Genomic DNA, 17,764 nt, shown 5'->3' on the forward strand with positions numbered 1-17,764 from the left:
ATTCCCTCCTCCGGCCAGTTGCAGGCACCTGGGACCTGGGCTTCCTTCCCTCTGGCAGCCGCAGGCACCTGGGACCACTGGGCAGGCGGCTTGTCTCTCTCCCAGGCTACAGGCGTAGGCGCTGGCACCTGGGACCGTGGGGCAGGTGGCTTGTCTCTCTCCCAGGCTACAGGCATCGGCGCTGGCACCTGGGACTGTGGGGCAGGTGGCTTGTCCCTCTCCTGGGCCACAGGTGTAGCCGCTGGCGCCTGGGACTGTGGGGACCATGGGACGCATGGATTGTCCCTCTGCTGGGCTGCAATCTGGCTGGTCCCCATTCCTCTCTTCTGAGCTCATTTGTGCCTGGCTGGTCCCCGTTCCTCTCTCCCCAGTGTTGAGTGTCTGAACCATTACCGAGTGACAGCATGAGGGCATGATGACCATTTGCATATTAGCTCTTTATTATATAGGATTATCAGCAGCAGGATCATTATCATTAACACAAAACTAAATATACTAAATCAAGAAAACAAAATCACACCCCAAAAGTATGTGTCTTGCTGAGGGTGAGTTGGTAACATTATCTTCATGTACAAGAGACAGCTCCCTGAGGATAAAGACCATATCATAGTTTGATAATCAATTCAATAATACAACCATTATTGAGCACCTAGGCACAATAGAAGATTTAAAAATGTGTACAACAATCCCTGTCTTCTAGGAGTTTTACAGTCTAGTACAGCCGTGGGCAAACTACGGCCCATGGGCCGGATCCGGCCCGTTTGGCTGTTCTATCCGGCCCGCGGAGCCGAAAGAGCGGAGGGTTCTCTTGCTCTCCCCTCCACTCCTTTACTTTGAATTTATATTAGTTCACACAAACACTCTATCCATGCTTTTGTTACGGCCCTCCGGTCCAGTTTAAGAACCCATTGTGGCCCTCGAGTCAAAAAGTTTGTCCACCCCTGGTCTAGTAGGAGGTATTGAAGAATACCAAGAACACAGGGCCACATGACATTAGTGACATAATGGAATTAGTGCCATATATTAAATGTTATCACAAGAGACTACCACCACATTCAGTTGTGGGTAATCAGGAGAGGCGCCACAGAAAAGGTAGCTTCTTAGCTGGACTTTGAGGTTCTGGAAGGATTTTGGCAGACTGGCATGTGGAAAAGGGGCACTGGAGGTGAAGAGAATCAGTGTGGGCCAAAGCATGGCCATGGTAAAGTTTGGGGCATTTTGGGGGAGAAAACAATAGTCCAGTTTGGCTGATATATGAAATCTTTGTAAGTGAGAGTGGTGTGATGAAATGCTAAAAGTTATGAGTACTATATTTTGAATGGCTTTGAACTACAAGCTAAGATTTCTGATCTTTAATTTGTGTCATAGTGACTATGTCAATAGCAATAAAATATGCAATGATCTGTGAGGATTTCTTAGGGAAACTAAAGTGGTTTCTAGACAATGCCATTGTATTGTCCCCAAGCAATCATAATTTTTTTTTCTATTTTACATGCAACTAAATCACTTCCTTCAAAGTCTATTCTTTCTATCCATCCAGGAACCACAACTCTCCCCACTCCCACTTCCAGTTCAACAGTTCTTTTGGCACCCAATCAATTGAAGCAAGTCTAATTTAGGATTCCCAGCTACAACTGCCACCCTGAAGCTGCCCATAGTTGTGAGAAATGAGAGTAGTGGTGGTAGGTATAGTATAGTGAACAATGTCATGAAAATGTAGCCATTTGAGAAGTTCTATGCTTTAGTTCTTTGAAATTGGAGTTCCTGGTCCTCCACTCAGTTTGGTCCAGAGAACAAGAGGGGTCCCAAAACTCACAGTGCCTAATTAAAGTTCTTTTAAACTTTCCTCTTATTGTCAAAGAATTCCTTAAAGAAATTACATTTCATCTGGGTGACAAATTATTTATAGGCCTCCTAAGTCCAAGGCTGTTGAAGCTGTGGACTGGCAGGAGTGACTTTCTCTTTCTGATCAAGGAAGGATGCTGAACTTTGTCTGTTCCCAACAGGTTAGTGGTTGGGAACTTCTCTAGTGCACTGACAGTTCAAATATGCTAAAGAATGATTGTATTAGATAATCAAGCCAAAGAAGTAAGCTATTTAGATGAACCCAAGAAGACTTAGAATAACAAAGTTGCCATGGTCACACTTCCTGAAGCTAGTCAGTCTTTCAGCTCTTTCCTGAAATGAGACCTCCTCTGAAGGAAGTCATGGATAGCGGTAGTGAGGCCCCATGTCACACTGGACCTTAGGATGACGAGGGATCCTCCACGGTAGATCAGGAACACCTTTCGGCCCCGAGTGTCCCACATGTCCTGGGCAGAGGCCCACAGGCTGGGCATGCTCTGCCAGCCAATATGGGACTGCATATTGGCAACTAGTACAATCAGAGGATAGAGAACTAGGCAGGTGATTGTTCCATTGACACTTCCAGACACCATGGCAGGGACCCAGTGAGGTAGGCCTTGTTTTGCCAAGCCATCCTGGATGGGGTCCTTGAAGGAGAAATACAGAGCACTCCCCAGGCTGTTCCTGAGAAGGACAGGCCAGAAACCACGATAGTACCCCAGCGATAGCCGCCCCCAAAGCCCATAAGAGTTGAATTCCTTGAGAATGCTGAAGGTGCTAGGGAAGCGAGCTTGCTTGCGACCATCTTGGAGCACGTTTTGCACCCTTTCAAAGGGGCTGAGTGCCACAGCCTCCACCACACCAGACATGAGCCCTGCAGCCCAGCGGTGTCCCAGAGAGTGTGGCCCAACAGGGGAGAGAGAGCACAGCAGGCTATCATAAGTCCCAAATAGTAGAGTCCCTTGCAACGTCTTGGAGAGAAGAGGCGGGTAGATTCCCCGGTAGAAGTATTGGGGGCCTTCATGCCAAAGCTGTCGCAGAGCCTCTGATACCGTCACAGCATGGATCTGTTGCCGGAATACAACCTTATAAATAGGAAAGGTCAGAAAAGTAGACATAAAATTGGAAATGGCCCCAAGGGCATAGGCCTGGGAATGCCAGCTTTTCTTTCCAGGAGTCTCTGCTTGCGTCCAGTGCTGAAGCTCCTTCCCGGGAGAGTGGTTCGGTTCCCCCATGCTGGAGATAACTGGGTGCAGATGGAATAAACTGGCAAGAGTTGGGAGGAAGAGGTTAGGCTGACTATTAAATCTGTTAGTGAGCATTTTCACTGCTTAGTTAGAAAGAGAGCCCCGAGAAACTTAGCTTTAAGGAAACAAGCCACTCTTTGGTCCAGTTTCTGAGAAATAAGAACTCTCTTAAGGAGGAAGTAAAACAAAGGCAGTTAGTTTTTCTGGAGTCACCTCTATAGTGTTTTGCTGACACAGCAAATATTCAAATATTCAAAGAAAGTTTAAGATTGAATAAAACTGGAGAAAGAGGGCTCCAAAACCTATTATATTCTGTTTTCACCATATGAAAAATCACATTTTATAAGTTGCTAGAATAATAAGTTGCTATTCTCTTTCTGAAAAGTGGCACTATCTTGCACAGCAGAAAGGAATTAAAGTTGTTGTCTTTAAAAGTTAGAAGTTTTAGGAGTGGTGAGTCTTCCTCTACTCTGTTTCTGTAGATTCTTGCCTATGTTGTAGCTGTTTCATGTTCCTCTATCCAGAATGAGGAATAGAAAGAGGAGCTGTTCCTAGAAATTCAGCACCAAAAGGCTCCGCACCTACCAATTTCCATGCCTAAAACTGTATGAGAGAGCAGAGGTTCTCAACCTTGACACTATTAACATTTTGGGTCAGAAAATTCTTTGTTCTAGTGCCTATCCTGTGCATTGTAGGGTATTTAGCAGTATCCTGGCCTCTACTTACTGGATGCCAGTAGCACCAGTTGTGACCTAAATAGCTATGACAACAAAAAAGATCTCCATATTGCCATATGTCCCGGGGAGAGGGCAGACAGAATTGCCTCTGGGTCAGAACCATTATAAAAAGGGAAGAAGCAGTGCTCAGGAACAAATTAATGCTCAGTGTGGATCTGAGAACCTGAGAGAGTTTGTCAGGAAGGAAATAGGAGCTCCGCTAAGCTGAGAGGACAGGGTGTGCTGCAGTGAGAGATGGTGTGTGAAGAGGAAGCATAGATGTATGAGTAGGAGAGAGGAGGAGGAGGGTGGGAGCAGATGACCAGGCTGGGGACTCACATTTAGATTGACAGGAAGCCTGATAGGAACTGCAGACCCAGAGGTTTCACACAGAACTCTGGATCCTGTGGTCCTGAGGGGAGTGAGATGTTGGGGCTCTAGTTATGCTAGCAGTTGGTGGCCCACTTAATAGGGGCAAAGAGGGCAGAGGCCCAGAAGGTGGCGGGGGGGGTGGTGGGGGGGAGCCAGGCACTGCAAGAAGCCCACTGCAGCCTTTCCTGGACTGCTGCACCCAGAACCTGACTTAAAGGGCTCCTCCTTCTAGAATCACCCCTCAGCTCCTCCCTGGCTTCTTACTCCTGCTCCATCCAGGATCCCACAATCTCATTTTACAACGCCCCCACCCCAAGCCACACACTCACACTCTCTCTTGGTGGAGGGGGGTAGAGGCTCAGACTCCCCTGCTGTGCCATCACCCCTCCCCCACCCCACATTCCATGTTTGCTGTAAGCCCTACCTCCTCACCCCTTGACCAGGAGACTGTGAGGGTCCCTCTGCCTGGGACCCTTTGGCTGAGCACTGGCCGGGAACAAAGGCTAAAGAGGCCCACTCCTTGCATCCCTCTGGTGCCCTGGCAGCGACCTCCATCTCTCCAAAGCCAAAGGGACACCTACCTCACCCCAGGCAGGAGGTACCTCCACTCAGGCTCCTAAAGCCACCGGGCCTCCTAATATTCCCGAGCTGTCCTCCCAAGGGATTCTTCCCCAACTTTTACCCACACCTAAATAAAGATGAGTGATGGGGGAAATGTCTGTTCCTTCTTCTATTTCAGAGTGCAATATTGTACCACTTCCTGCCAATACTTTCCTGAGTAACCTAAAAACATGTGTTGACTAGCTGCATAAGGCTGGCTGACTTAGCAGAAAGAAAACTGAGCTAGGATTTGGCAGACCATCATTCTAAGTGCCAGTTCTGTTATCAACTTCCTATGTGACCTTTAGACATTAATTTACTCTTGTAGCCTCCTCCATCTGAGTTATAAAATGAGCAAACAGGGTGAAAAATCTCTTTAGGCATCCTCATACTGTGCATGTCAAGACATTGACATGGGGGAATTTTGGCAAATATTTGATAGAGGAATTAATTGTACTTTTTCATCCCTGATTTTTTTTTTTTTTTTGCCTTTTTTCCCCCAGTCATTTTCAGGGATTAAAGGTGAATTATTTAGACATATCTTACCTTAAACATCTAATTTGTCATTTTATAAATCTAATTTTTCCTATTTAATGGGGGTGAGGAGAGTCCACTTTTTCTTGTTCAGCTGCTAGTCTTGGGGATAGACTAACCTGAGACTGAATTCTGCCTCCACACTTACTTAGTTGTCTGACCTTTCAAGAAACTTCACCAAGTCTTGGTTTCTTCAGCTATAAAATAGAGACAATAGATCTCTTTCAATATGTAGTTGTGACGATTAATAAAATCAAATGAGATAAAGTGGTTGAGCATCCATAGCATGGCGGTCTCAATAGAAATAAATAAATAAAAATAAGATGCTTCCTGACCTCACATCTGTCTCCATAGAGCAAATGCTCCTGCAGGACATTCTCAAGCCAGCCAGAACCAGATGATGTGGTATGGTGGAACCAATCCCATGTTCATTTGGAGGTAGGAAAGACTTTTCTTCTGTGAATGTCAAGGTGTTAAACAATCCCAGACAGCCTGCCCTCTTAAGATGAATTTCAAAGTCAAGACCACAGGATGGGCCTGGAGTTGGCCTGTGTCTCCTGCATTTATAGCCTAGTAAAGTGAACCCAGGGGATTTCAGACTCCCCTGGCCAGACTAGTCCAGATGGACAGCCTGTGTGACCATCCCAAAATCCAGCCCCACATTTGTCCATTCATTCAGGGCATACATGAGCCAGTCTTTTGGTCAGCTCACAAACATGTATTCAGTATGATCATCTAGTGAATAACTGTGGGTAAATCACTGTGGAGCTGGAAGTGAATAGGACTTTGTGCCTGCCCTAGAGGGATTGGGAATATAGTGGGATAGACAATGAGCTAATCTATACTGGAAAGCAAAATAAAGTGTGTAATCAAGGACAGAGTAGAAAGGCAAGAGCTATGTATTCCACCTGGGACAGGGAGCAGCCAAAAATTTTTCTTCAGGGAGGGGCATCTGATTTGATCCTTAACCAATAAGCAGACCCTCACTAAGTAGAGGAGTGAGGGCAGGTATTCTAGGCTGAGGAAGAGGCCTTAGGCACTGTGGCCTAAAAGCATGAGTGGTGCATGGCGCTGGATGCAGACCATGGGAAGGAGATATAGCTGTGGCTGACAGAGAGATGATTTAGAATGAGGGCCACATTTGTTTTCCACACTGCAGTGCATTGTGGGTTTGAATTTTGCAGTGCCACTTCCTAGCTTTATGACCTTGGCCAAGTCTCTGTCTCTTTACCTCTCTGTGCCTCAGTATGCTTATCTGTAAAATTATTGTCATGAGGGATGCATGAGATGAAAAATATAAAATGCTTAGCACAGTACTTGGTATTTAAGTTGCTCCATGAGTTACATTAGTAGTTTCTCTTTAAAAAAATGATATCCCAGGAAGAAATATTGCAACTACATTGTTCTAAAGGCTAAAATCAGTCTAATGTACTGGGCCATCTGCAGAGTTCATTTTCAGTTATTTGTTTGGAAGACAGCAGAAAAGAGCTGTTCATGGCCTTTGGAGTTTGACAGCCCTGCACTGGAGTCCCAGTACCTCCACTAACCAGCTGTGTGGCCTTATGCAATTTACTTAACCTCCCAGAAACTCAGTTTCTGGATCTGCAAAATGGAATAGCATGCCTTTCTTGACAGAGTTGCTGAGAAGCTTAAATAAGATAACAGATGGAAAGTTCCTGGCACAGAGGCAGGCAGTCAAGGGCAACCATTATTGTTTCAACTGTTCAATTGAAAGTTTTTATCTCCCTAAACTTTGGCCTATTAAGGTTCCTTTGTGGAAATTGGAAAATGTGGTCTCAATCAAGCCATGAATTGGAACACAGTCCATATATTAAGGCCAGAGATAAGGGATGCTCTGTACCCAGTTGGAGCCAAATTAGCAAATCCTCCTCCCAGCCTTGGGCAGAGAACTCCCACTTTGTTCTAATGACCAGATCCAAGCCCATTTACACAATCCATTTCCTTTCACTATTTTTTGTCAGAACTCTAAGATCTATTATTTGTCCTATTTGATCCACCCTCACCAGGTCCAACTGCAGATCACTTAATTTGGTGAGGAAGTCAATTTAAACACAGAAGAATCTACTGAGACCCAGGGTCAGATGTCATGGGATCGGAGAACAGAAGCGAGAGTCTAAAGAAAACCTAAGAGCTACTGCCAGCATCACTCCTGACTGTGTAAGGTGAACCTTCTACCTCCCCTCCCTACCCCATTCACTACTCCATCCACAAGAAAAAGTCTACAGTCCTCAAATGAAAAGTGCTTCATCTCTAAATCTGAATTTTTTACTTCAAGGAACTCTAGGTATTGGGCTGTAAATAAGAAGGCAGAAAGGAGCAGGTGAAGTACCTTGGCAGGTTGAAGATGAGCCCAGCAGTAAAAGGGAATCAGATTGTTCATTTGCTTTCAAGTATCAGAAGTCAAGACCAAGAACCACAGGAAGCCTTCTAGCCATAATTGACGTAAGTGAAGTAAAGACCTGCTCTCCAACAGCCAGAAGTCACGGAAAATGGAGCAGGTTTTCCAGCCCCTGGCTTCACGACCCATTCACTCTGGACAGCCCTCCATGCCGTTTCTATGGAGTTGCTCCTTCTCTGGGGCCAATGATGGCAAATCCAGCAAAAGAGAGGTCCCCTCAAGGGCTCACAGAAGGGCAACCTAGCAACCTGTCCTGAAGCCAGGAAATGAAAGAGCTCTATCAGCAGCAGAGAGCTATGGTTGGGGTTTAGATCAAATTGTGTTTCATTTCTCACACTTCTTTCTCAAATTCAAGTTGAAAGAGGAAGATGCTACAAAGAAAGATTATAGGGAAGTGGTTCTTAACCATTTCTGGGTGGCTGACTTATTTGAAAATCTATCAAGCTGTGGACTCAGAAAGATAGAGAGGGTCCAAATTATTTGCCAACAATTTCAGGAAGGACCCTAGGTAGGAATCGTTGCTCTGGAGTTCCACCTCATGATAGATATACTGTGGACAGGTACATTGGCAGCAGGCCTACTCACCTGATGTGGTTCGAAAACCTCTCTACACCTCAGAATTAACAATGGCAGTATTTAAAAATATAAATCATACTCCCCATCCCAGTCCTAGTAAATCCAAATCCCCCAGAGGTGGGTCTCAAGAATCTGCATTTCTCACGAGCTCTCCAAAATGATTCTGAGGCAGCCAGCCTTGTACCCACACTTTGGTTAATAGCATGGGTTGTGGCATCAGAGAGATTTGGTCCAAATTTTGGCTTCACCTTGTAATTTCAGGTGTCATTTCACATCTGAGCTTTATCTCTTTTGGGGCCATAAGCTGCAGAAATACTGTTTTACTTAAAAAAAATAAACTGGCAGCTTGTTTTAGTGTAAAAAGTGTAAAAAGAGAAAGAAAGTTACCTTACTTTCCTCTTCGGTATAATAGGTAATGCAAAAGTTGCCCATGTCTTCCCCCACCCCGCTCCCTGCAGCCTCCTCATCCCCCTCTCTCTGCACTACCAGCACACCAAGACTGCTGTTGATAAGGTTTGAGAACACCAATGTAAAAAAGCTCAATTGGGCAAATAGCATTTGGAGAACAGCAGGCTTGGGTGCAAAATCAAAGCTGATGCTTATTTGCTGTGTGATTCCAGGCAACATACCTAACCTCTCTGTCTGTTTCCTTATCTATGAAATGGAGAGAGTAGTTCTTGCTGACTAATTCTATATAATTCTAAATGAGCCCTCCCATCTCCACTTTGGCTCTTCTCCGCTAACCCTCAATCTGAGAGTAGGGAGGGAGGAGTGTTCACAAGAGGAAGCCTTTGAAATCAGACACGTTGACCTGGGCATGAGCTCTTAGCTCTGCACTTCCTAACCATATTGTCTGGGCGCTTAAGCCCCATCTCTATTAAATGGGCACGCTGCTACCTTCTTCCCAAGGCTGCTGAGAAGAATCAATGAATGTTAATGCAAGCGCATCTGCAAGTAGAAAGCGCTCAATAAATGCTTCCCCCCCCCCCTTCCCTCTATACAAAGGTGAGGAACTCTTATTGTTCACTTGATTTCTGTCTCACCTCGTATTTAATGCAACCAGTCGCAGAGTGCGAAGGAAAGTGAGGTAGAAGGGGAGTAGGAGAAGGGAAGCGAAGCGAAAAGCCACAAACTCACGGGTAAAATGCAAATCGGCCGAGTAAGGTGCTTCCTAGCTGCACTTGACACTGCGCTGGTTCTCGCGCCGGTGTGCTGCAGCCCCCGCCAGTAGCTCTCCCCTTTTGCTAGCAATGGCTTGGGCCGAGGCTGACCCGGAGGCCGCCCCCACGTCCCACTGATTGGCCGCGCCGCCAGGCTCATTATGCTCTTTTGTCTCAATGGGCAAAGGCTGAAAAAGCATTGGCTGCTGGGAGGGCCCTGCGGATAGGCAGGGGCGGCCTCCGCTGCTGTGGGAACTTTGAGACCTCAGCTCAGCTCCCCCTTGCTGGGCGGCCTTGCGGAGCAGCTCCTTCTAGCAGCCCCAAGTAGCTTAGTGGCCTAGGAAACACCATCCTACCCCACCCCCGCCTCAGGGCCTCAGAGATCTGAAGGCTGCATCCCTCGCTGTCCACTCGGCACCATCCACTGCCTGCCAGACGAGTACAGGTAAAGAAAGGGGGTGCGACTGCCTGGCGCGGTGAAAGGCTCATGGAAGCTCCACCAGGACTGGGGGCTCCATGCTTGGGGAATGGAAAACTGTGAGGCAGGAGAAGGAGCTCTCACATAGCGCGGCTGGAGGGAGGAAGTGGGGTATCACCGGATGCTGCCTAGCGGGTATGATTTGCCTAGACTGAGGAGGGGGGTCGTTTTCAGGAGGGGTAGTTAGGGGCAAGGGGTGGGGATGAATCCTCTTTTTCATTTCACCTCTTCCTGGAGGGGAATATGTTGGTATTCGGTCCAACTCCTATTCCCTTTCTAGGTGGCAGGCCTTCAAAGCCAAATGAGAACTTGAAATCTGTGTGGCTGATTGCAGAGCTGGTGGGCTGACGATTTCCTTGGGAGAATGTAATGGAGGGGTCGCTTTGGCTTGTATTCAGAAGATGGGAGAGGGAATTTTCTGTCTGGATACAGCAGTGGTTGGGTGGTTGGGTGGTGGGGGGAAACAGGATGAGAAAATGAAGCTGCTTCTGATTCTTCTCTTCCCTGCCTTGCCTGCCTTGAGGATGCAATCTAGAGGGCCTGAGGACTGGAATATTCAACCCCAGGTGGTAAAAGGTCGACCTACCCCAGAAAGAAGCTTTCTCACAGAGGGCACCTGTTGCAGAGGTTGGAAGTGAAATAAAGGCATGCCCTTGTTTTCGAGCTCTGGTAAGAATCTGAGAAATAACCAGCAAACTTTGAGAAGGGGCTATAGTTGAAACCTGAGACCAAGAGTTGAATCTTAAAAAAAAAAGAGTTTAATCTCATTTATTACCACAAATCTGTGAGACTTAGACCATTGCACTCTATTTTGAGAGCCCAGTTCAGCGCCACACACTATTTTATCTGGAATTCCAAGCTACAGTTTGTCCATTCTCCACCCTCCTTGAAGATTGGTAGGAGGGGATGGATGTGGCTCTGAAAAGCATCCTTGTTAGCATGGGACACCCCCTAGCTCCAGAGGGTTGTAATTGACAGTTTCCTGAAGGATAATTTTAGGGCAGTGGGCAAATATAAAATGTACTGCAGGATGTTCAGGAAGGTTGAGAAACCTACTGCAGGCTGCTTCCCTGAGGTCTACTACCTTATTGACCTTTCCCCCCACTTTTTTTACAGCTCCTATTGAGATACAAGGAAGGCAGAGCCCAGGAACATTGCTTTGGGGATTCCTCCTGCAGATGAGGCTTTTGTAAAAGCCTGAGCATCTTGTTATATATAGATGATCATTGATCATTTGGTCATGGCTAGCATCATTAATCGTGTGGGTAATAGCTGGTGGCAAAACACATCCTTGCCTCCTTGGGCTCATTCCATATTGAGGTCCTTGGGGAGGAGTCTTGGTCCTTTAAGGGTCAACATGGCAGAAAGAAACATGAATTTGTTTTCCCGGCAAGGCGGTATCAGCCCAAGGGGAAGAAACCTTTGAAAACTGGCTAATCCAAGTAAATGGGATCCTGCCAGATTGGAATATGCCTGAGGAGGAGAAGCTCAAGCGCCTGATGAAAACCCTTAGGGGCCCTGCCTGGGAGGTCATGCGTTTGCTTCAGGCAGCCAATCCCAGCCTAAGTGGCAGATTTCTTGCACGCAATGAATTTGGTGTTTGGGGAGTCTGAAAGCAGTATCACTGCCCATGGTAAATTTTTTAACACCCTGCAGGCACAAGGGGAGAAAGCCTCCCTTTATGTGATCCGTTTAGAGGTGCAGCTCCAGACCGCAATTCAGGCAGGGATCATAGCTGGGAAAGATGCAAACCAGACTCGCCTGCACCAGCTCCTTTTAGGGGCTGAGATGAATAGGGACCTGCGCTACAGGCTGAAGCATCTTCTCAGGATATATGCAAATGATCAGGAGCATCTTCCCAATTTCCTGGAGTTAATCAAGATGATAAGGGAGGAGGAAGATTGGAATGACAATTTTATGAAACAGAAGTGGACCAAGAGATCTGAGCTAATCATGGAGAGGGCCCTAAGTCCTATGGCATTTCAGGGCCCCTAGTCAATCGTGATCAGCAGTGTTGACTGCGATGTGATAGAGCTAGATGATATCCTCAATGACTCAGATGAGGATGTGATCCTGGTGGACCCTCCACTTCCATCCATGGGTGCTCCTCCCCTCAGAGACAGGGTCCCACCTCAGGATCAGACACTGGTCATTGATTGCCCCAAGAGTTCCCAGGTTCAGTCTCCTTCCACCAGTGGTGGTTCCTGGTATAAGAATGATGGTCCTGGGGTTATGTGTAGAGCCAGGAAGCAAAAATACACAACCCATTGCTCATATTGTGGAAAGGAGGGCCACTCCAAGGAAACCTGTGACAATGAGAGCATCAAGGCCCAGGTATTTGAGAACTTGGTCATCACCCTGCATGAGCTGATACCTACGGAGAAGGAGGGGTCAAAAGAGGTACCCAGTGAAAACAGTGACCTCTCTGAGCCACAGTAAGGTGATAGACCCAGCCCTAAGTGAATCCTTAGATATATTCAAAAAAACTGGTGATGATAAAAATGGGGGTAGGTCTCTATCTGCATGAATTAATCCACAAAGTGGTTTTTTGGGGGAAGAGGAGGTGATGGATACCAGCAAAGTGGAGGGGATGGCCTGACCTCTGTCCCTGCTCTCTCTTCTGTCTCCCTAAGGTTCTATTCTCTGCATCTATTTCCTTGATGACTTTATTTGTTTTATGATAGGAGTAGAACACTTTGTTAAACCTTTAAAAATGTAGGAAAATAGAAAAACTAAAGTATAAATCACTGAAACACTCCACTCACATAACCATTGTCAGCCCTTTGATGAATGTCCTTTTGGATATTTCCTTATAATTGTATACCCAGATAGATATATGTATACATAAAAGTGATCAAATATAAGTGCTGTTCTATACTGTGTATCCTTTCACCAAGCTATATGTGACCTTTTATGTCAATGAATATATATAAGCATCAAGTTGTTTTGTTTTGTTTTTAAATATATTTTATTGATATTTTACAGAGAGGAAGTGAGAGGGATAGAGAGCTAGAAACATCGATGAGAGAGAAACATCGATCAGCTGCCTCCTGCACACCTCCCACTGGGGATGTGCCTGCAACCAAGGTACATGCCCTTGACCGGAATCGAACCCGGGACCCTTCAGTCCGCAGGCCGACGCTCTATCCACTGAGCCAAACCGGTTTTGGCTAAGCATCAAGTTTTATGTCTGTGTGGTATTACTTTTAGGAATACAGAGGAAAAATAGGAAAACTAAATATAGAAGCTATAATGAGGAGGGTCATACACTGAAGTAGAATTTTTAGACATGAAGAAAAGGGAAGCTGAAAAAGACTGAATACCTCCCAAAGAGCCCCTTATCACAATTGATCTGTCTCCTAAGTCACTAAGTCAAGTCCCCATCCACTTGTTAATAATGTCCCAATTCTTTCTTTTCTAATGCATCTGAGAAATCTGATGATGGGACGGGGGTGGGGGCAAAAATGGCAAATGGGTACTTCAAGGGCTCCATTCCTGTTCACTTTGGGAAGGGACAGCTCTTCCTTTCCTGGGTAGTTTTCATAGATTGCTGCTACTGCTGCTTCTGGACAATGCCTGGAAGCAGCAACAAGACTGTCCTTTGGGCTGACACTACCATCTCTGCCTCCTCCCTAATTACACAGAAACTAGCTACCCTTGGGAATTTGGTACCTGGAGGCCTTCCAAGCCTTACCCTAGCTGCATGCTAGAGGATACCAGCAGCCCAAGGATTCCAAGCTTACTTCACCCCAACCCAAGAATGGGAATAGCCAGGGAAGGATGAAAAGCAATCTGGATGTCAGGGCATGTAAAAAAAGAGAGAAGGAGAGAGAAGGCGCAGGACCTTCCTGACCGGCTCCATTTCATGGCCTTAGATTGGAGGGTGATAAAAAATGTGTGGTCTGGCCACGTGGCTCAGTTCTTTGGAGTGTCATCTAGTACACTAAAACGTTGTGGGTTTGATTTCGGGTCAGGTACATACCAAGGTTCTGGTTTGGTCCCAGGTTGGGATGAGTATGGGGGACAACCAATCAATGTTTCTCATGTCGGTGACTCTCTCTCTCTCCCCCCCCACCCCTCTCTCTCCCTTCCTCTTTCTCTAAAATCAATGGAAATGTATCTTCGGGTGAGAATTTTTAAAAAATGACATGTGACCTCAGTCCCTAACGGTCCCATGTTTCTTGCAGTTTTATCAGTTCCTTTCCTTGTGAGCAGCACAAGGTTGGTAGGGAGATAATTTCATTTAAGGTAGGGAGTGGAGTAAAATAAATGCAGACCTAAGGGAGTTTGTCAGGAAGGAAATGGCTCCACTAAGCTGAGAGGACAGGGTGTGCTGCAGTGAGAGATGGTGTGTGAAGAGGAAGCATAGATGTATGAGTAGGAGAGAGGAGGAGGAGGGTGGGAGCAGATGACCAGGCTGGGGACTCACATTTAGATTGACAGGAAGCCTGATAGGAACTGCAGACCCAGAGGTTTCACACAGAACTCTGGATCCTGTGGTCCTGAGGGGAGTGAGATGTTGGGGCTCTAGTTATGCTAGCAGTTGGTGGCCCACTTAATAGGGGCAAAGAGGGCAGAGACCCAGAAGGTGGCGGGGGGGGGGTGAGGTAGAGGGGAGCCAGGCACTGCAAGAAGCCCACTGCAGCCTTTCCCGGACTGCTGCACCCAGAACCTGACTTAAAGGGCTCCTCCTTCTAGAATCACCCCTCAGCTCCTCCCTGGCTTCTTACTCCTGCTCCATCCAGGATCCCACAATCTCATTTTACAACGCCCCCACCCCAAGCCACACACTCACACTCTCTCTTGGTGGAGGGGGGTAGAGGCTCAGACTCCCCTGCTGTGCCATCACCCCTCCCCCACCCCACATTCCATGTTTGCTGTAAGCCCTACCTCCTCACCCCTTGACCAGGAGACTGTGAGGGTCCCTCTGCCTGGGACCCTTTGGCTGAGCACTGGCCGGGAACAAAGGCTAAAGAGGCCCACTCCTTGCATCCCTCTGGTGCCCTGGCAGCGACCTCCATCTCTCCAAAGCCAAAGGGACACCTACCTCACCCCAGGCAGGAGGTACCTCCACTCAGGCTCCTAAAGCCACCGGGCCTCCTAATATTCCCGAGCTGTCCTCCCAAGGGATTCTTCCCCAACTTTTACCCACACCTAAATAAAGATGAGTGATGAGCCCTGGCCAGTTTTTCTCAGTGGTTTGAGTGTCAGCCAGGGCACTGAAGGGTTGAGGGTTTGATTCCTGGTCAAGGGCAAGTACCTGGGTTGCAGATTTGATCCCTGGACCTGGTCAGGTTGCCTGTGGGAGCCAACCAATCAGTGTGTCTCACACAGAGGTTTCACTCTCTTTCCCTCCCTACCCTTCCATTCTGTCTGAAAATCAATGGAAAAATATCGTCGGGTGAGGATTAAAAAATAATAACAAATTTTAAAACAGTTAAGTGGTAAGGGAAATGCTGTTCTATTCTACTTCAGAGTGCAATAATTTTCCACATCCTTCCCACATTGAATGACTTATGCAGATAAACAATCCAAGCTATCGTAATTTCTTTCTGGGCCCATGTAGAGTAAAAGGAAAAATAAATAAATGCTACACTTTCCACTATCCTCCTTTTCATTGGAGCTGCTTTGGGGTTCAGTATAGATTGCTGCTTTGAAAACTTATGTGATTCATCCCCTTTTGGCCCTCCTCTATCCTCTTTGTTGGGTAAACTTGAAATGGTGTAAATTTTTATTTCACCAAAATGATGAAAACCAGAAACTTTATTTCACTTTATGTGACACTGGCTTTTCCTTTATTCAAGAAATATGTATTCTCTTTATTTGGAAGACATGGCACAATAGGGCATTCTGATCAGATTAAGAGTTAGCCAATGTACGGCTTTTAGAGAATTTTATGTTTGATAGCCTTCTTATAGGTCTTTTCCTTCCTTTTTTTCTTCATTCTCATTAGTTGCTCAGACATGAAATGAGTTTTTTGTCAGGAGAAACTAACCTTTGAATAACCTTTTGCATTATCTCCTTCCTTGTACACACTTTCCCCCCTTGGTTTCGAAGACATCCGTCTCATAGTTTCCCCTCCCAGAGCTTTTTGTGCCTAGTTCTCAGTTTCTTTGCTGAACCTTCTTTCTCTTCCTGATCTTCCCATAATAGGGATAAAAATTAAAATTACCACAATACTACTGTGATTTATTGAAAACTTATTTATGTGCCAGGCACCTTTTAAATGCAATATCTCTTTAATTCTCATAGCAATCCCATAATATAGTTATTACTTACTTTATAATTACTATTAATATTATTATTAGTTGCCACATATTCAGATGAGGAAACAGGCTGGAAAATTAGGAAACTACCTAGGACCAGTTAGTGGTGGAGCCAGGAATGAGAAGCTTGGCTAACTGACTCCAAAGCATGCGCTCCTTGCTTAGGTTAGGTCTCAGGTACACAGTACTCTATGACGTAGGTACTATCACTATCTGCACATGATGCATGAGGAGCCTGAGGTCTACGCACATGAAGTGATTAGCCAAACATCATAAGAGCAAGTAGCTTGCATGTCACACACAAGGATGGATTCTTTAAGGAACACTTGTTTGACAGAATGGAGGCTTTTTTCTACCTTCTATTTCTTTTCCTCTGGGTTGCAACTCACCTACTGCCTGGCAACCATTCCCACCCCCCAACCTTCCTACCCTCCCACCCCTCCTTCAGTTGCATTATCACATTCCATTTGAGCAATAGGTTGTTTCCTGTCTTTGCTTTAGGGGCAAATGGTTGTGAATTTAACACCTGCAAGAGGAGATAGCACCAAAAGTCAGAGAGGCAGGGATGAATTGTTCAATTAGTGGTGCTAGGGGAACTTCAGTATCTGATTGTAAAAAAGATGTTACCTTTGTCTCATGACACTAAATATGAATTTCAGATCAATTTGAGAAATAAGTGGAGATTTTATACAAGTATGTACTAATTCTTTAATAATATATTTTATTGTTATGAAATAAAAAGAATCAAATGTTCAAAAGCAACCATTTTTAAACTGCAAGAAAACAAATATTTATTAAATCTCTAGATTGGAGAAGGCTTTCTCTGATTAAGAGTGATGAAAGAAATTATAAAGAAAAGACCAACGTAAATCAGAATTAATTTTAGACTGTAATAAAGAATAAAAAGCATTTATTTGAGCAAAAAAGGAGCTACAGCCCAGGAGACACACATTCAGGTAGTAACCTAAATTATGTTCCACGGAGACAAAGAGAAGACCATCTTTTATCAATTAGGCCCATCTTATGTAAATGAGCTATCCAAATTGTGCAATTCTGATTAGACAGGGCCAGTCTCAGTCTGTTGGTAAAAAGTTGAAGCCAAAGTTTCCTTCAGTGGTTGACTCAGACAGCATACTGTGAGAAGCCAAGAGTTCAGCCTGAGGTTCTTCCCAGTATACAAAGTACATGAGGAGCCAATGTCAGCAAATGGCCACTAGGCTCTTATTATTTATACAATTTGGGCCCTCAGTTCACCATAGGGAACCCATCTCAACATATAAATTTCTTCTCAGGGTACACATTAAATGAATCTTTCTTTTCAGGGTCCACACCATAAACCCAAAAGATAGCATTAACAGAAATAAAAGACAAACAGCAAGCTGAGAAGTATTGGCAACAAATAAGAAAAACAATAACAATAGCAAACTTTTATTGTGTTTACATAGCTAATATTAGGTCAAGCTGAAAGGAGCCAGGCCAAAAGACATTGTGAGATAACATTGGTAAATATGTTCTCCCATGCAGTGGGCTTTCTTGTTTTGTTGATGGTTT

General features: G+C 45.5%; 2 protein-coding genes across 2 annotated transcripts; one reads left to right on the forward strand and one right to left on the reverse strand.

The window, feature by feature from the left end:
• Positions 1–417: 417 nt before the first annotated feature.
• On the reverse strand, positions 418–9,547 carry SLC25A53 (solute carrier family 25 member 53). Its single transcript, XM_080652799.1, has 2 exons — positions 9,447–9,547; positions 418–3,111 (listed from the first exon to the last, which is right to left on the reverse strand). The coding sequence occupies exon 2, from the start codon at positions 3,078–3,080 to the stop codon at positions 2,160–2,162; it is 921 nt and encodes a 306-aa protein (XP_080508925.1). The 5' UTR covers positions 3,081–3,111; positions 9,447–9,547; the 3' UTR covers positions 418–2,159.
• A 931-nt stretch (positions 9,548–10,478) lies between these two features.
• Positions 10,479–12,519, forward strand: ZCCHC18 (zinc finger CCHC-type containing 18). Its single transcript, XM_080652798.1, is given in 5 exon segments — positions 10,479–10,616; positions 11,064–11,334; positions 11,336–11,511; positions 11,513–11,939; positions 11,943–12,519. Coding segments are annotated over 4 exon segments (1,215 nt in total). The 5' UTR covers positions 10,479–10,616; positions 11,064–11,166; the 3' UTR covers positions 12,387–12,519.
• The last annotated feature ends 5,245 nt before the right edge of the window (positions 12,520–17,764 follow it).

This window comes from Plecotus auritus (genome assembly GCF_963455305.1).
Source record: "Plecotus auritus genome assembly, chromosome: X".
In the NCBI taxonomy this organism is placed as follows: Eukaryota; Metazoa; Chordata; class Mammalia; order Chiroptera; family Vespertilionidae; genus Plecotus; species Plecotus auritus.